The sequence below is a fragment of the Anabas testudineus genome, chromosome 6, assembly GCF_900324465.2.
Source record: "Anabas testudineus chromosome 6, fAnaTes1.2, whole genome shotgun sequence".
In the NCBI taxonomy this organism is placed as follows: Eukaryota; Metazoa; Chordata; class Actinopteri; order Anabantiformes; family Anabantidae; genus Anabas; species Anabas testudineus.
The window spans coordinates 22,687,574-22,705,495 of NC_046615.1; the positions used below are offsets into that span (position 1 = coordinate 22,687,574).

The following is a 17,922-nucleotide window of genomic DNA, read 5'->3' on the forward strand; positions in this document are numbered from 1 at the left end:
CGCCGTTAACCCCAAATTTGCAGCCTTTCCTTCACCCTGGAGCAGTGACGAAGTCTCAGTGGTGCTTTTTGAACAGTGTGGAGGTTGAGGCCCTTTCAGGAACAGCAGTGTATCATACAAGCATTTGTTGAAATAATATCAGCAGCTCAGCGGATTTGGAGATGAAACACAGCCGTGTCCAGTGAACAGTTGGGGTCTAGAAACTGGAGGCAGCAGCAGCTCATGTGAACAGCATCCATCAGGATTCCCTCAGGCAGCAACGGGACCAAATCGCACAATATGGAAGTTGTTGTTTTCCATCTGGAAGACAGCTTCATGTATGCTGTTTATTGGTGATATTCTTCACAGAGTAGAGCAGCTGATTAGAAACATAAAGCAGGAGCCGAACCCCGGCCTGCCGCTGTGACGTGTCTCTGCAGGAGAAACTCATTAGAGCTGAGTAATGAGTCTCCTGCTAATACAGCAGTAGAATTATGCTTTCTATCACAGGCTCTGTGAGTGTTTGACATTTTTCTATTTAATTAAACACGCAATAATCTGGACGCAAAAGGTTCTGGAGTTTCCATCGATATACAGTGGAAAGAAAAAGTATGAGAACCTTTTCATGGTTTTCTACATTAATTTGTCATAAAATGTGACCTGATCTTCATCTAAGTCAAGAGCATGAACAAATATAATGTGGCTAAAATAATAACACAAAACCAGACAGTTCCTGTAGCTATGGATCAGACCTGAACATTGTTTAGTTCCTGGTGTAGCTGTGTGTTCTTTCCAAAAAGATGCTATGGAACAACTCGAAGAGAGTCACACATGAGACGTCCAAAGAATATGGCAGAGCTAAAGCAGTCCTGCAGGAACTTTGTGTTATTATTTTAGGCATGTCACATCACATTTGTTAATTTGTTTGACTTGTAGATGAAGTGTGTGAATATGACATCGGTGATAGCTCAGAGCAACGCTGTTGTTTTATGAGAGGAAGATGTTGTTTCTGCCGTGAACATAATGATGCTGATGGATCCTCAATGATCTGCAGGAAGATACTACTTAACAGATTGAGGTGAAATGCACTCTGGATAATACACTCACTACAGGGTGATTCCGAGTGATTTTCATGCCATGGGAAGCTTTTTAAATTGGAAATTATATTGATTGTTAAGCTCCATGGCACTCGTCAGCTTAAGAGTCCAAACTCAGAAAAACAGGAGGATGTTAAAACTGGAATTACTAAACAGGTGATACACACTTTAACACACCTACAGTACACCTGTAATCCCAGAAAAATGAAACACAGCAAAGGTACTTTACCACCTTTGTTTTCAATTTGGGTTTATTAAATTATGGTGTGTACTGTACTTATGAAGAACCAAAGTCCTACAGTCTTGAAGACTGTGGCGTTCACACTCGCTCACTCCAACCAAACAGGTGTAGACTGTGACAATACACTTGAGAGAGGGGCCTGTGTGCAGCATTAGGCACAGCAGCTGTAACATTATAAATGATTTTAATATTCTCTTTCTATGGGAGACGTATTCACTTAAAGGCTTTTTTTTATTCACCAAAAGGTCAAAATCTGCAGTGAAATTATCCTGCTGTGCTCAGGATGACTGCAGCATCGTCAAAGCTTTCTTCATATCTTACTGACAGCATAGAACAGAAACTGTTTGCTAAAGTGAAACACATTATTTCTTCTGATAAGTTTTTAATTTTTCTTCATAAATGTAAAAAATGTTTGGATAGATACGTGGACTAAAACGCAGACCTAACTATATTGTAGATAAGCAGAAAGACACACTCAATGGAAATAGTCAAAGTATTTGTACAGTATTTGTGGAAGTGGTCCTGGATTTGGGACAGTTTTTTGCCCACACGACTGATGATATTTTAGAAGAACAGATTAGAACAGATTAAGACTGAGAACAGCATGACATATAGACTAGGTTTTTACTTCTTATGTGCGCCAGGTGGCACGCAAATACTGCATGAGTTCCTGTGAGCTCACTGAGATTACCTGTTTGAACACGACAGCTGATGAGCAGGCTAAGGTGGACCGCTAACACACGCAGAGAGTGGTCTCAGGACAGAAACAAGACTCTCCCACTGTGAGTTTCTGATGCCTGCAGCGTCTACACTTCAGCATTATTTTGACCTGACAGGAGGAAACGCTGCAGGAACGACTCCCAGAGATACCAGTTGTAGGGAGGCAGAGTCACAGACTGTGAAATCGTCTGTCGTTTGCTGTCACTTCCAGTGGCTCCAGTCAGAGTCTGGAGGCTGGCAGGTCAACCTGCCTGATGTCACTATCACACCTTGTCCCCACAGCAGACTCCAGCTCCTGTCAGACAGCCAAGCCAAGAAGTGCTGTCATACGGAGCAGAGTGGACCTGCAAGAGGCTTCTCTGTGGGAAAAAATTAGTCAAATACAAAATGATCAATGGTCAAATACAAAATTATGCTTCAAGTATCCATGCAGCATAATAATGCAGCATCCGTGTGGTTCAACCTTTCTAGCAATGAAAAAGGTTTTTTGGAGTTAAAACATCCTGAATGAAGATAAGCTACTAGGTCAATCAAAGTGCCAGAAGGAGCTGAAGAGTTTTATCTTCTTTCAGGTGCTGAATAGAGGAAAGTGGCAAATTAAACTGTGCTGATAGGACCTATTGTCAGCAGAAATGCAATGGATACAGGCCTAATTTTTAAATCAGTGGATGTTGTGGAGCTGAGAAGATTTTATTTTGTGGTCTGTGAAGTCATGAGAGCTTAAAGAGGGTTTTATTTGACGTAAATGATGATGATGTAAATGGGGAAATCGGGTATCAGATGAAGACATGCAATCCTCATGCTCATGCTCCAAACTTTGAAAAAATAACAAGTTAGTATTTAGTATTTTACTTATGTCCTGTGGATGCATTTTATTTTGTATTATAAAAAAGAAAACTATTGAATTAACTAATTAATCCATTAATGACTATTAACAGATAAATTAATATAAAGACATAGACAATACGCTGCTGCACTGGGGTCCTTTGTACGCATGCGCGTTGCAGCAGTCTATCAATTCGAAACCCAGCGAGGGAAACATCGAACTCCTGCTCACGTAAGTTTTTACACTTTTATCCAGAGTCTCGTTTCGTCTGTCACTTTACATCTTCACTGTTAAATGTTGGAATATTAGGATGAAGTTCTGTTTATGACTGTTGTTCGTTATTTGTTAGTAGCTACACGTTTGTTTACCAACAGTTGGACGCTGTTTCTCTGTCGTCTTGTAGGAAGAGGACGCGTCTAAAAATCCTAATATTTTGACTTGCATCACTAATTGGGACAAGTTTACGCCACGTACGGCAAAGTTTTATACATGTTACGATTCTGTACACCCCACTGTAAATTTCGGCCAACATCCAACACAAATGGGAATCTTGTCTCTAAAGTGATGTCTTTGTTGAATCTTCTTTGCCGCAAAAATTATGCTAGTTTCAAACGCTTGCGGTTCGAGGAAATGTTCAGATTTTAAATTAAATAACGTGCGGTTTTATGAATGTTATGTTTTCCGAATTAATCCAGAGCCTGCACGTTTTGAAATCAACTTATATGTTGGCCTCTGCTTTTTGTTTGTGGTTGTAAAGAATCCGTACAACTTAAAACCGAATGGTTTTAGAATGGAGTTTGGCGCTACGTTCTCTTTCTGTCTTATGTTACGACAGAACAATATTAGTTCACGTGGCTTCTATTTGTTCCATTTTCCTCTCAGATTACTTCAACACTGCAGAACTCTTAGTTTATAGTCTATACACGACTGTTAAGTTACTGTCTGCTAGGTTGGTGTTAAACAGGATGCTAGTTAGCTTCTCTGCTTGGTAGTGTGTGCTAACGTTGGCTAGCAGGCTAACTAGCTAGCTGGCTAACAGTTAACTTGCTGTATGTAGGTGAAAATTCTCAGTCATCCAGGTGAAGTTATCTGAAAGCTGGAAGTCCAACTTCCAGTTAACGTGCTGTAGATGAACCTGTATGTGGTGACTGCACATGTTAATTAGTTGTTTGCTAGTCCTCTGTATACTGCATGATATGAACAGTGACAGGTTTCTATCCACTGCTACTTGATGATCCTTAAAACAGTAAGTTGCAATTAGGTCATGCTATGCAGTATTTTAAATTTTGTGTTCAGATCAGGTGTTGTTTTTATGAAGTGATATTGTTTGTGATGTAACTGGAGATGATTGACCTCTTTAGGTGACAGTTTTTATCTGTTATACCTTTGCACTGACAGTAGTGGCATGAAGCATTGACGTACTAAAAACCCTTATTTCAGAAACTTCATACCTTTGGCACCAATGACAGACTCCTGCATAAACTTTGTAGAATATGACTAATGTCTCAGCCCACCTGGGCTCCCTCTGTTCTCCTGCCTGCTCTCTGCTCTGCATGGAGGAGCTGAGCTCTGGCCTTGGTCACAGAGAGCAGACAGAGGAGAGGCTGCAGCAGAAACACAGTAACTATATTTTTTATATTTTTCATATCTACTAATTTCACTCACTGCTCTTTTGAAGTGCCAATAAAATCAGCCTGATGAGTCAGTCACACTGGTGCACCCAAACAGATTTTTCACATTTGTATGCTGTTTTTTTTCAGTTACATAAATTCAAATTCAACCCATGAAGGCTGCAAATCTGTCTGCAGACATTTTTTATTAATTGGTTGGCTTGAGTGCAGACGTCTGCCGAGACTAGTAAATTAGAAATGTCAAAGATCGGCCTGATTATTCAGCAAATCAATCGGTCGACCACTACAGTACACGCCATGTCTCATGTATGTCTACTCTGCAGCATGTCACAAGTGGTGGCAGAGCTTAACACCTTTGCTAACCTATTTTCCTAAGAAAACATTGTACTTTATTCTGTATACGGTTGTCTTATGTTACTAATCAACCTGTGTCTCAGCTGGCTGATTACTCAGCTCGTGGCTTCTCCTCTTCACTGTTCCCCTTGTGTGGAATTGCACATAAATATTTATGAGTTCTGAGTAGCTTACTCATCCTGTCCCTACCTGCGAGAGTTAAAAGACGAGCACTCCCTCCTGCTTTTGAAGTAGTGGCTGCTCGCTGTGGGATAGATCACACGGTGCATGACCTTGGCGACCTCCTGCTGGACAGCTGTATGAAGGGTCCATTGACTTTCATCTAGCTGTGGCACCCTGGTATTTCTCTTCTTTGCCTCGGTGGCTAATACATTACAGAGACCAGCCTCTGCTGCTTTCACCTGAGAAAATGTTTGCAGTAAAGAATAAAACAGAATCCAGTCTCTGCATGGTTTTCTGCTGAAGAGTCTAAGATCCAAATATAACTGTCCAGCAGGAGGCTGTGAAACCTGCACGAGTCTGTTCAGTGTTGGTTTTGCACAGGTTTACAAGTATGTGAACCTCTTGGAATTTCATGGTTCATTCTGTATTAATTTGTCATAAAATGACAAATCTGATCTTCATCTAGAGTCAAGAGTATTAACAAATATGATGTATGATATATGATATATGATCTAAAGTAATAACACACAACAAAAAAAACTCTGATCTTTCACGTCTGTTTCGAGAACAACCCTAAAAACCTCACAGTGCGAGGTCCTAGCATACCTGGATGCAGATTATTTGGAAATGTGGGACTAGAGCTGCTTCGACTGACAAAAACCACTCCAACCACCTCTTGAGTTTGCTCCGTACAAGAAGAACATGCTCACATGAGCCATACCTCACCAAAACGAGCTTTCAAAGGATCTATGATCAAGAATTGTTGATTTACAAAAAACTGGAAGGGTTACAAAGTCTGAAGACGGAAATTCACAAACAATCTACAAATGGACAGATAAAGATTTGAAGCCATCATTGAACATTTGTTCATTAACATAACATTCATGAGTCTACAGTATGTAAAACAATGAACAAGCAGGTCAATTTTGGTACAGATTTGTTTAAAACATTAATGATAATGAGCACTAATTAATCAGATTATATTCACTGAAAAAGAAACTTTGACTTCAATTAATTTTATCTTGTCAACAGCTTCCACAGAATATTGAATTATATCAGTTGAGAGCAAATATTTGAAGTTGATCTAACTAAACTTAATTTAATAAATAAACTTAAAAAAATGCTGACATAATTTAATTTAGTGGAACCTGATGACAAGATATAGATATAATAAGATAAAATATATAAAGATGAGGTTTAATTTTTTTGTTTAATATTTAGTACTGCAGACCACAATAGTTAGATTTATGGAAACTGTCACGATATTTGTAATTAGTAATATCCAAAATCTGGAGGTGTTTGTTCTATTGTAACATGGCAGGTGAACAGTAACGGGTATAGTGAAGATGAAGCTCCAGAACACCATCCAGTCTGTTACCAACTGATTTTTAATGCAGAAACACATCACAACTTACTCTACTATAGATACGTGTACAGTCCTTTTTCACGTTTACTCTGAGCTCGCTCTCTCTCTCTCTGTCATCCTGACAACACATGACAGGGACAAAGATTATGCAAATGTGCAGCAAATAACGCTTGTTCTTGGCAAATTCACAGGCATCGGGTGAAGGTACAGAGAGGACAGTTTATGATTTTTGACACACAGTCGCTGTTTGTCAGAGAAGAAAAAGGTAAAACCCCGCAGACGGCGTCTCTACACATCCGTCACTCTCTGTCTGATATGTTTGTTTCCCCCTCCGCCTCGTTCCGTTCTGATTGGCTGAAGTTTGGCAGGGAGGATTAATTCACATCTTCCTCTGCTGCCTCACTTGATTTCTTGGCCTTGCAAAACAAAATATGGCTGCTAATTTTCAAATAACATTTTACTGTTAATCTAAAGAGAAGTAATTTTGAATCCGATGTAAGTGGCTCCATAAGTCACCATCACTGTCTATTTGTTTCAACTGCAAGAACTAGGCCTAGAACCTGGTTTATATTTATTTGTTTCATATAATGAACATATCTTTTCATATTTAAATAAGAATCCTGCTATTTTTTTATGCTAAAGGTACACAAAATTCAGAGGAACAGGGAGATGCAGATGTTCTTACTTTTGTCACATTAAACTTGTTTATCATTCTAAGTGACAAAGAAACAAGTTTATTGTGTGCAGCATGGATTTCAGCAGAGCTGGAAACGAAACAAATCAAGCTGGTAAGCCGTTTAGTTCAGGAGGCATCGGGGCGGCTGTGTTGTTTGGATTTTGTAAAGCTCTGCAATGGTTGAGATTTTTCCCAATTAATTGTGAAATTGCTGCAGCATGTATTTGTGTTTTTTGTATTTACGTTACTGTTGTTTGGGCATTGCTTTGTTTATTTTGAGGTTGTTGAATGGGTTTTTGTTCCGACAACAATAAACCAACCTTCTTGGTTTTATAGGCAGAACAAACAATAGTGCTTTTCCATTATTGATTTGATGTTTTATTACAGCTGTGGAATAACTTTAGCAATATATCACACGTAGACCTATATTTGATTTGGAAAACTTCACAATAAACACAGAAGAAGTTATTGTGGAACCAGGTTTATAATGTGAAACATCTGTAATAAAGTTTTTTATTGACAGTAAAGTAAACAGAAGTATCGGTTGGAATTAATGGGTGAATAAGAGCAGAGAAGGTGTTTTCAGTGAGTGATGCACATGATTTTCCCGTGTTGCTGTACTGATGGAAATACTTTAGTGCTGTGCGTTTCATATTTGTCTAGTTTCATACTGTAATCGGCTGCCATTTTACTCTCTGTAAGGTTAGGTTTTTCTACCATAAATGTTCATTCAGTATTAATAAGTTGTCATCTTCTCTGCTACAGTAATTACAGGCCTGCTGACTCTGTTGTCTTATCAGATAAATATGGTCCCAAGTGGCTCCCAGCCAAATCCAGAAGTATCACCTTTTTTTCCAATGAGGTGATACTGTTATAAGAGCCCATTAAGATGTGAAACAATCTCCATTAAAATAATAAAACCAGTCCCTGTGGGCACTTTAGTCAGCAACTCACAAGTGTTTCAGTTTGCTCATTTAAACAGGTTTTGAAATTAATCACAAAAAGTTATGTCATAGTCATGCAAAACAATCTTTCACTGCATGAAGATGAGTGCCTCTTTTTGGTGTTGTCATATTTGTCATATTAGCTGATATTTTTAAACTCTATAATATTTTTGATGATTAAAACATACCACAGAAGGATGATTGTTATTGTTGTATGTTTTTCTCGCATTGCAAGAAATGTCACCTGATCTGGTTGAAGGGGGACGCCTAGCTAAAAATGTCTGGGTGAGCATAATAGCAAATCACCTGTATGCTGTCTATATTGTAACGCTGTAATGAACAGCTGACCCTGTTTCTCGGTTGTGATGTTTGTTTTATTGAACCTGTGACAGCTTCTTATCAGCTGCTGGTAGTCAAAGGAGGTTCATTTGTGCCTGCCCTCTGGGAGGATTTATCAGCTGCTCAGGAAAGTCCTCCACACTGCATGGAAATAAAGCTTTTAGATCTGTGTTGTGAACCTGAGGGTCAGGAGATAAGACCGATGATTTGTGGGGATGCATGGTTAAAACATATCTCCACAGCACAGACAGGGTGCATCATTGTACCTCCTCCAGTTCTTATGAATATTTTAAGCCTCTTCTGACAGTGAATCAGATGAAACAGCATGAAAATAAACTGTTCATTCTGGTCTACATTCACCATGTCTTCAACAAGACAGTGACAATGTCAAGAATAGAGGTTAAACACAGTTACTGATCAACCAGTATCTTTCATTTTAATATAACATATATGCCTTTGTCAAGCAGATTTATTGGACTATTTCTAATGTACCATTCCCCAGGTGATAACAAATTGTACATCAGTCTAACTCTTGCAGCTATATTGGTATATAGAAATAAAACTTACACCTACATTAGTTTATTTATTGATTTTAAAAGCCCAATTAACTTGTCACAGATTTGAAATGGCAGCCATCTAATAGACACAGAGCTTAGTTACCATTGTTTTGGAGCTGTGCTTCTGTGCCCATGATCAATGTAAATCCAATATTGCCTCTCCTTTAATCTCTGGTTTGTTCTCCATCACCTCCCGAGCTGTTAGATGTCCCACTTTATTCACCAGCTAGTTAACCTTGTTTGTGTGCAGTTTGATGGTGGGCAGGAAGTGTAATCTAATCATAATAAAATGGATTATTATTATTAATCTGGGTTTATCAGAGAGGGCTGAAAACAGATGCTGCTGCTGGATACGTCCAAACTGGAAAAAATACAGTTAAGGTGCCTTTAAAATGAAAACTAGGAGCTAAAAGACCCTAAAAAACTGCATAGAAAACTTGAGAGTTGGTGATATTTTAAGACTTGTGACTGTGAGGAACATCTTTTACATTGCACCTAGTCATTCATCTATTGCTAATATCAAATGATTGATGACAGCAGGTTTAAACTGTGAATAAGATTTGGATCCAGGCTTTATATTGAACTGGTGGCTGTGTGGTGTGATAAACTGGAGGCTGATGCAGCAGCCTCTTAGCAGAAGTGTTGTGCGGATGTGAGACAGTTTAAACAAGTGTCTGCGTTCATGTTCCCGTCTGTCTCTCTGTTCAGTCGACCCGTCTATTCTGTCTGCTCTCGTCCACAGAGAGCCAGTGACTAAGTGCTGAAGTGTGGATTTAAATGGTTTTTAATATATGGGGTTCTTTGAGCTCTCCAGAGCTGCTCTCCCTCGACACACTCCCTCCACTCCAGCGCTCGCAAGCTGCTCCTGACCTGATAAAAGCCCCTGAAATCACCTGCTGAGCTGTGAGAATTTATTTTTTATTTTTTCAATAGGTGAAACTGCTGGAGCGTACGCCTGTGGCAGCTGGAGGTTTTATGTTGTAGAAAATGAACCCTCAGGTTGTAGCCAACACTTAGCTGTGTGTTTTGGAGTTCACCTCTGTGAATAATTAATGAGTGTACTTTGGAAAATTGGAGATTGTAAAACAGCAATTAAATGTGTGAGTTTAGAGTTTAGTTAGTTTTTTTTAAGAGATGATGGGGTGAGAGACGTGCGCTGTATGTGTGTGTGTGTGGTGCTGTTCACCGACTGTTTACAGCATTAGATTGAAAGATCTTTGGAAGGTTTGTGCTAAATTTGAATGGAAACATTTCTATTAAACAAGTCCTTACACTGGACAAGCTGTAACCAGAATAAACAAAAAATAATTCTGAGAATCTGTCAGTTTATTTCACTAATATTTTCAGATGTATTTTGAAATTAATGAATAGAATATTAAACTACCAGTAGAGATGAGTTTGACTTCCAGAGCTTTATTATGGCTGTTATGTTTATCTGAGTGAACCCTCAGTGGGTCAGGCCGTCTTCTGTGTGGAGCAGGTCAGTTATATTTCAGTCCGTCATATTTCAGTCCACACGCCCCAGCAGTCTTGTCTGATCTGCAGTCCTGACTGCTGCACTGTGTTGGTGGCTCAGCAGTGAGCTGTCCCCCTCAGCCTCTCCGCTCCTCACGAACAAAAGTATTGGGGTGAGCTTGAGTTAGCTTCCGTGTTAATGAGCGTTCAGGAGCTGCCGAGCAGTGGGTTTTGGTGACGCTTGGAGGAACAGAAAGTTTGGCGTCTGCTCATGGTGGCCTAGCCGACATTTGGCAGGGATCAGCTGTCGTCCCACCGCAGGGATCGGCCGACTGTTTACAGCCGACTGGTGGTCTCTGTTATGTTGCTACTCTGTGGCTCATGGGTGGAAGGGTATTTATTTCCTGAAGCTAACAAACAAACCAGCTGCTGCTGGAGGCTACAGGTCAGCCTGCTGCCTGTAGCCTCCAGCAGTTATGCTCACTCTAAATCAGCATTTGAAAGATTTCTGTGAATGATAACCTCAAGGTTACTGATTTTAGCAAAACAGGAGTCTCTTGGAGGATTTACTACAGGTTTAGGTTACAGTTGGTTATGGCTGGGGCAAAGTAGAACTTCCTCTGGAGAAGTAAATCAAATTTTGAGCTTACTGAAGCTGTAACTTTTTCTAGGCCCACTTCATGGGAGAAACATGGAGCAGCAGCTAACATCAGTTGAAGACACATTGCCGCTCAAACCAGAGAAGTAAAAGAACTGAGTGAGGTCTTACATAATGCTCACAGGACTAACCTGACAGTAGAGATATAAAGATTAAGATACCAGGCATGAAAAGGGTGATTAAGTCTTTTAGGCAAGGTGCCTATTAGACTGGAAACAGCTGGGGGTTAAGTGTCATTATCAAGGTCACTTCAACATGTGGACATGTTTGGACTCTAAGCTCTCAGGCAAAGACTGGGCAAGGCAATACATTATTATCATATATTATCATATTATTATCATTGTCTCCATATTGATATGAACATATAAGATTAACATTTTCTTTGTTTGCCTTCATTTACTTATTTTTTTATCGAGTATTTGACCTGTGATCTGACATCAGTTGTTTTATTTAGAAATTTGTTTTGTATTCTTTTATCCCTGTATAATAGATCAGTAACACCAGTATAACTAATTTTGCTGTTGAAGCTGTCGCATTTTCCGGACTGCAGGTGTAGTTGAGTCTGTACACCGGGGGCGGCACACTGACTGACAGTGACTTGTTGCAGCTGTAGGTCACATCAAGAAATCGTCTGTGCTACCTTCACACACAACTGCTCTGAATTCATGAATGAATTAATCCACCTGATCCAATTCAAGCCTTTGGCTCCTCCCTTCTGGTCTCAATCACAGAGGTTTATTTTAGTTTATTTTTTCCCGGCCGGGCTTTCAGCCTCACTGAACAGTTGACTAAATGGTTGAGCGAACAGCTCGACTGCCTTGCAGGCTGTTCCCACTTTGCCATCCTTGGTCAGCAAGGTACCACTGAGGGACTCGCCAGTCAAATCTGGCTGAAATCAAATAAACAAGCTTTGACAGGAAGCAATGTGCTACCTGCTGGGAACATGGCCAACACTTTCCTGGCTTTCTCTCTGAAGCACTTCAAGCGTCCTTCTGTGATGTCGACATGGATCTGGCCTTTCCTGTGAAAGGGCTCATCCTAGTAATGAGCCGTGGAAGAAAGTTACACTGGACTTTAAACTGGACGGATCAGTATCTGTATCCTCATTATTAATAAAACTAAAGTCATTCCTATTAAACTAACATTAAATTCAGAAATTAAAGTTTTGTTTTCATTCATCAGGTCATCTTGACGCCATGCCTGGCTGCGTGTGGTTGGAGGGGGCGGGAACAGGAGGTCAGTCACCAGCACACCTGAGCAGGATTCCCATCTCGCTCATCAGCACCAGCACCGACTGTGCTAACTCAACAGTCAAGGTGTGTTTTGAGACTCTTCATTTTCCAGTTGCTGTGCTGTTACCATTAATCCTACATGATTTTAAACATTTAAAGAAGATTGCCAAGGACTGTCCTTTCATCCGAGACATATATTCTTTTATTACAAGTCACTGTTTCCACACCTGCTGAAATTCTTGATTTCTATAAACTCTGTAAGTAAGTTACAGGTCATCTTTGTTAAAGTTTTGTCTTCCCTGTTGCTCAGAGAAGCTGCTTTCTGTGTATATGAAACAAAACTGTGGAAGTATCTATCAGTCTGACGACAACAGAATCTACAGTAGCTTTTAAATAACTGTTAAAAACATCTCCATAATGCTAAAGGTATTATTCCATTATTTCTGTCCAATTGCCCCAAGTAGTTAATTTATTCCTGTTGCCAAAATTACCAACTTGTCAGTGGTGTGACTCAGTGCCACATATATTCCAGCTGAATTAACTTTCCAGCTGTTTGCACCTGTCCTCCCACCTTTTTCTTACCAACATACAAAGCAGACAAGCAAAGAGGATGTGGTTTGTACTGGTTGATGCCAGAGAAATGCACAATTAATGTCTTTGTGGTTATAGATGTTTGTGCAAAAGTTAAGTGGGAAGAAAATGTAAAATTAAATTAAATGTCCACAAACTGTGGATTGATTAAATACAGTAACAATTCATCATTGCATTTACATCACATTTGATTGTAGTGACTGACAAGGAATTCACATTTCTTAGTCTCACTGTAAATTCTGTAAATAAATCATTTTTTGCTTTGCTTTTATTTTTGTCCAGGGGAAAGTGGTTCACAAAGGTCCGCTAGTTCCATTATCAGCCAACGACTTCATCCTGAAAATTGTCATCGAAGGTAAAACTTAAACATTTTGTTTATCACATTAAATAATTTTTATGAAAAGTCATTATTTGTTGTTAAGACTTTACAGTTAAACTAGTTTTATTATACACCAAGTTTATTTGATTTATTTATTTCATACTTCTTTTTTTAGTCTTTTTAGACTGTGTGTCAGCACTGGCTGTGTCTATATAAGCAGTTCAGAGTATGGATTGTAGAAGCAGATGGAGGCCAGTGTTTCTCATTGTTGTCTTGTCTATAGCCTTCTTATCTCTGCGCAGCCTGATTAAAGAGCCACAGAGAAGCCAGGCTCTTATTGTGGCGGTGACATCCTTTCTTTTATTGTCTGACACGTCTTCTGTGTCCCCAGCTACAGGATGAACAGGTCCTCTTGTCCTGTATTGTTGGGTTATAACCAGGCTGTCAGTTTTTGGCACAGTGTTACTACACTACAGTGTTACAGTGAATTGTGGCATTTTGAGTTTGGTCTGTAAATTGTTTACTAAAGTCTTTCCTTTGACGGTTTCTTTTGTTGTAGTTTTAAAAATGTTTCTTCTCATTACGTTGCAATAAATTAAATCAATCTTGAGTTCCCTGCTGTGTTGTGACAGATTCAATATTACAAATATGTAGCTGTCATATATGACAGAGATCATCACCTGAACTCCTCATTGTCCTGATCTGAATGTTAAATCTTTTCAGAAAGTGATTCCTCCTCGAATGCCTCGTCTCAGAACTCATCCATCAATGTTGTCTTGTTCGGCAAGCTGGCCAAGACCTTCAGTCAAGCTGTCAGTCAAGGGGTACGTTCACTCAAGCAGCAAAGATAAAACGAGAACATATCAAATTGCAGCTTTTAATTTGACTTAAATTATATAAAAAATATATGAACAATGTAATACAAACATGTACAGCATCATAAGCATTGCTGATAGCCTTTCTCTATAGTCCTGACTGTAAATACTTACAGATCTGCTATATGAAACATGCATCGTATGGATCTATATATAGTCTTTGCACACAGATGTTGTTTTAATGATGTGGAAGGAAATGATAATGTTTGTGTGCACTTTGATGCTGTGTAACTGCTGAATCCTAATTTACTTCTTTTCTGTTTCCTGTTCTCTTTTGTGTCTCCTTTGTGTTAACTAATACTGGTGGTGTGTTTTTCTTCATCTTCCTAGACTTTATATGGATGTCCCATAATGCTTTGCAGAGAGGGCAAAATAATACTTGGGTTTTTTTTCTTGTTCCTGTTTCAGCTACCTATTAATACAAAACAAAGCTGATACGTTTACTAGACCTTACATGAAATTAGCATGCTCAAAACTGCAGGGAGTGTTCAAAGGGTGTTAATTATTGAAAGCAACAAACAAGAAAAAAAAAAAAGTAGGAGCATGTTGACGGCTGTGCTGCACAGGCTTTATCATCGTAGGACAAACATTCCCCCCCTCAGTAGCATATTGAGGCTTAATTAAAAGTAAGTATGAGCTGTAATGTTGCTTTTTTTTAATAGAAAAGAAAAATACTTTCCATGAAAGGAATAGTGTTTAATTTAACCAGAGACCACAGTGCAGTGAATGTTTTTTGTGAAGTCTGACACTGAGATGTTAGCATCAGATCCTATAAGTCCTGTCTGTGCTGGATTCATATCGTCTTCGTGCACATGTGGGATTCACATGAAACCATGGATACATGCAGCCAGTGATACTAGTTGATTTTAATTTATCCACAGTATATCAGCCTCAATGTTTAATGGTTCATTCTCCTGCTAATGTCTCAGGGCTACTGTAGAACCCAAATTTGGTTTAGGGCTTACGGGAGTAGATTAAGAATACAGGAAGTAAATTCAGCCTTATAATCACCAAATATAGAAACTTAAATTTCACCGGAGGGAGAACCCTCTCCAAAATAATAAACAGCTAGCTGAAAAAAAAACACAATACTGAATTAACTACCCAAAAAAATCTAAATCTTACTCCCAACACACAAGAAATTCAGCAGTAAAGATAGAGGAACAAAAATGGCAGCTCATCCCGGAAGCGCTTTGTAGCGACAAGTTAAGTTAAGTGTTTTGAAGTTGGTCTTAGTATATTATTGAGGTAGTTTCATGTCTATGTATGTTAAAATATGTTCCTGCAAGAAATCAGAACCAAAATGCACAGCCTTCATGCCCTGCGAAAATGCACTCCACAGTTAAGCTGAGACTCACGAAACAACCCTGCTGTGCTAAATCAAGTCAATGTATTTAGTGAAGTGAATAAAGTGAATTTCTCTCTGTTTGTTCCTCTGAGCTATGGTGAAGGGAGAGTTTTTGTTATGTTCCATCAAAGTCAGTAGTTAAGACTTCAAAATCACTACCTTTCTGACATTAATCTGGCACAAAATATACAACAGACAAAGTCCTGACAAAATAGCAAATGATACCAAAATAGTTGTAGGTAGAGAAGAATAGTAAAGAATTATTCTTTATCACCCCTAGTTTGTGATTGATTGCAGGTCCCAGGAGCACTTAGAAATGAGACCGACAGAGCCTGAGGAGTAACGCAGTACATGTTAATTCATTTTGTTTTACACATTCACCCATGGCGATATGTGTAAACTATAAAATGAATTTTATAAAGCAGCTAAGGAAAATGCAATATATTTCTTATGGGTCTTATGGCTTATGTTGTTTCCATCAGCCCTGTTTAAGGTTGCTGCTCTAGTCGGCTTGCTGTGCAGTAACCACAGATAAAATAATTTCAAGGGACCATACATTTAAAATGACATATTACATTTTGAAAACAGTGTGATAATATAATAATAAAGAGGTCATTTATAGTAATGAACCTAAATAGCAGCCTTGTGGCCATTTATGGTGACTTTTAGCTCAGGGTTTAGTTGTCAGGCCCATATATTTACTGTTTTCAGGTATTCACTGGATCCTGGAGGAGCTGTATGTGAGAACACAAATGTCTGAGTCAGTCGCTCTATAGATTAAATGGACATCACTGTATTAAATCGTCTGATAGAGCCCATGTGTGGAGCAGGTAACAGCAACTGAATGGGTGTTCCCTTTCAGTTGATCCACTCAGCACTAAACCGGAAATGCTTCACTGAAACCAAACTGAGTATCATCTATTATGAGTATTTCCCAAAAGTGAGAACACTTCTTGCACTGATAATTTCTTGTTGGACTTTTGGACAATGTCTGAACCTTGTTCTCCAGAGACTGCCCCGAGTTCGTACGTGAGAACATCTTCTCTCTCTGTGCCATGTCTTCCTAACATCTAAGAATAACTACAAATCTACAATATATATTTACCTTAGAAGTTGGTAGAGACAAAAACAGAGCTAAAAGAGACCTTAACGCCACTCCCAGTGAAGCACTATGTTGTACTGGAACGTCTTTGTGGGTAAATAAGCATGTTAAACAAGTTCACCATGTTTTCAACAAGCGAAGTGTCAGAATTGTTTTTGCAGTTCTTAAGAACAAATAATCCTCAGCTCATTAACTTGTCAATAACTTATCGATGTATCAAGTCTCTGAGGTGACATTCATATCCTGCAGCTCTGTTTAACTTTACAAAGTGACCCGCTGTGACAGTTTAGTTTCAGTCACCTCTCAGTTCTCTGTGAGACTGTGACATCTGTAGCACAGGCAAATATGTTGTTTACAAACAGTGAATGGACCTAAGACCTTGATGGGGACGGTGAAGACATCACGGATAATCCCCCTGTCAGCAGCATCTCACTGTGGTTTTGGTTTCCCTACAGTGGCGTTTAGATGGAACTCAAAGTCCTGTAAAGCTCAGTGAAGTCAGGAAGTCATCACAGCCTGAGCCGCTGTGCTCAGCTGTTGATCACTGAGCCCTTGTCAAGCTGTGTGTCTCTGTAACATGATTATTCAGACTATCTGCTGTCCCTTTGTCAGCCCTGAGCTGAGGCTTTAAAGCTGTCGCAGGGACAGCTGACACACCAAACAAAAGACAATCTCCACTTTTCACACCAGCTTATCATCTGGGGCTTGTTGTGACGTTTTACTTAATATCTCCCCGGATGCAACATCTGCTACTTCAATCAGTCCTCCCTCTGGGAAGAAAGATGTGTATTTATCTCTCTCTGCTCATTTTTAATCCCGATTTCTCTGCTTGTTGTTGTTTATCTTGTGTTTTCCTGCAGGATGTGGTGGTGGCCTCTGGCTTCACTGTCGGCAAATCTCCCACAGTTCATAAGGACAAGCTGCACCCGTGTAACCTGCTGCTGTCTGGAGATGACGCCAATATATATGTGAGGACCTTCATAGATTTTTGCTGTTTTCACTGAGAGGGGGAATTTGTGCTTACTGTTTTGCATATATTAAAGGTAGAGTCCTTGCATGACACATTTTATTTAGTCAAATATGAGGTGGCTGTGGAACGGCTTGTAAAGCAAATGTCCCTGAAACGCAGGGTTGAGCGACAAGACATCAAAACAATGAAACACTGGAGTCATACTGGTGCAGCTGCCCAGCAGATGTTTTGTCATGGGGATTGATAAAATATGAAATACAAAAAAACTCCTGGCTCTTTAAACGACTGTTAGCCAGAGAAGCTCTATTTCTGCTGGATGTGTGGGTAACTCAGCTCAGCTAACGTGCTAGTTTGCACATGTTGCTGTGAGCTACACCAGCTGTAGGTGTGCTTGGAGTTTAGGGCATCAGCTATTGAAGGAGAGGGTTTATTTGTTTGGCTGTTGAGTGTAAATATCAGCTTTTCATTGTGGGTTGTTTG

At 39.4% G+C, this 17,922-nt stretch overlaps 1 protein-coding gene across 1 annotated transcript in view; it reads left to right on the forward strand.

Annotated features, from left to right (window-relative positions):
• Positions 1 to 3,035: 3,035 nt before the first annotated feature.
• Positions 3,036 to 17,922, forward strand: part of pot1 (protection of telomeres 1 homolog) — a 42,099-nt gene continuing 27,212 nt past the window's right edge. The window contains exons 1-5 of the mRNA XM_026366141.1: positions 3,036 to 3,094; positions 12,188 to 12,321; positions 13,111 to 13,183; positions 13,871 to 13,971; positions 17,333 to 17,440. Coding sequence (XP_026221926.1) covers positions 12,202 to 12,321; positions 13,111 to 13,183; positions 13,871 to 13,971; positions 17,333 to 17,440 — 402 coding nt within the window. The 5' untranslated portion in view covers positions 3,036 to 3,094; positions 12,188 to 12,201. The remainder of the gene's footprint in view (positions 3,095 to 12,187; positions 12,322 to 13,110; positions 13,184 to 13,870; positions 13,972 to 17,332; positions 17,441 to 17,922) is intronic.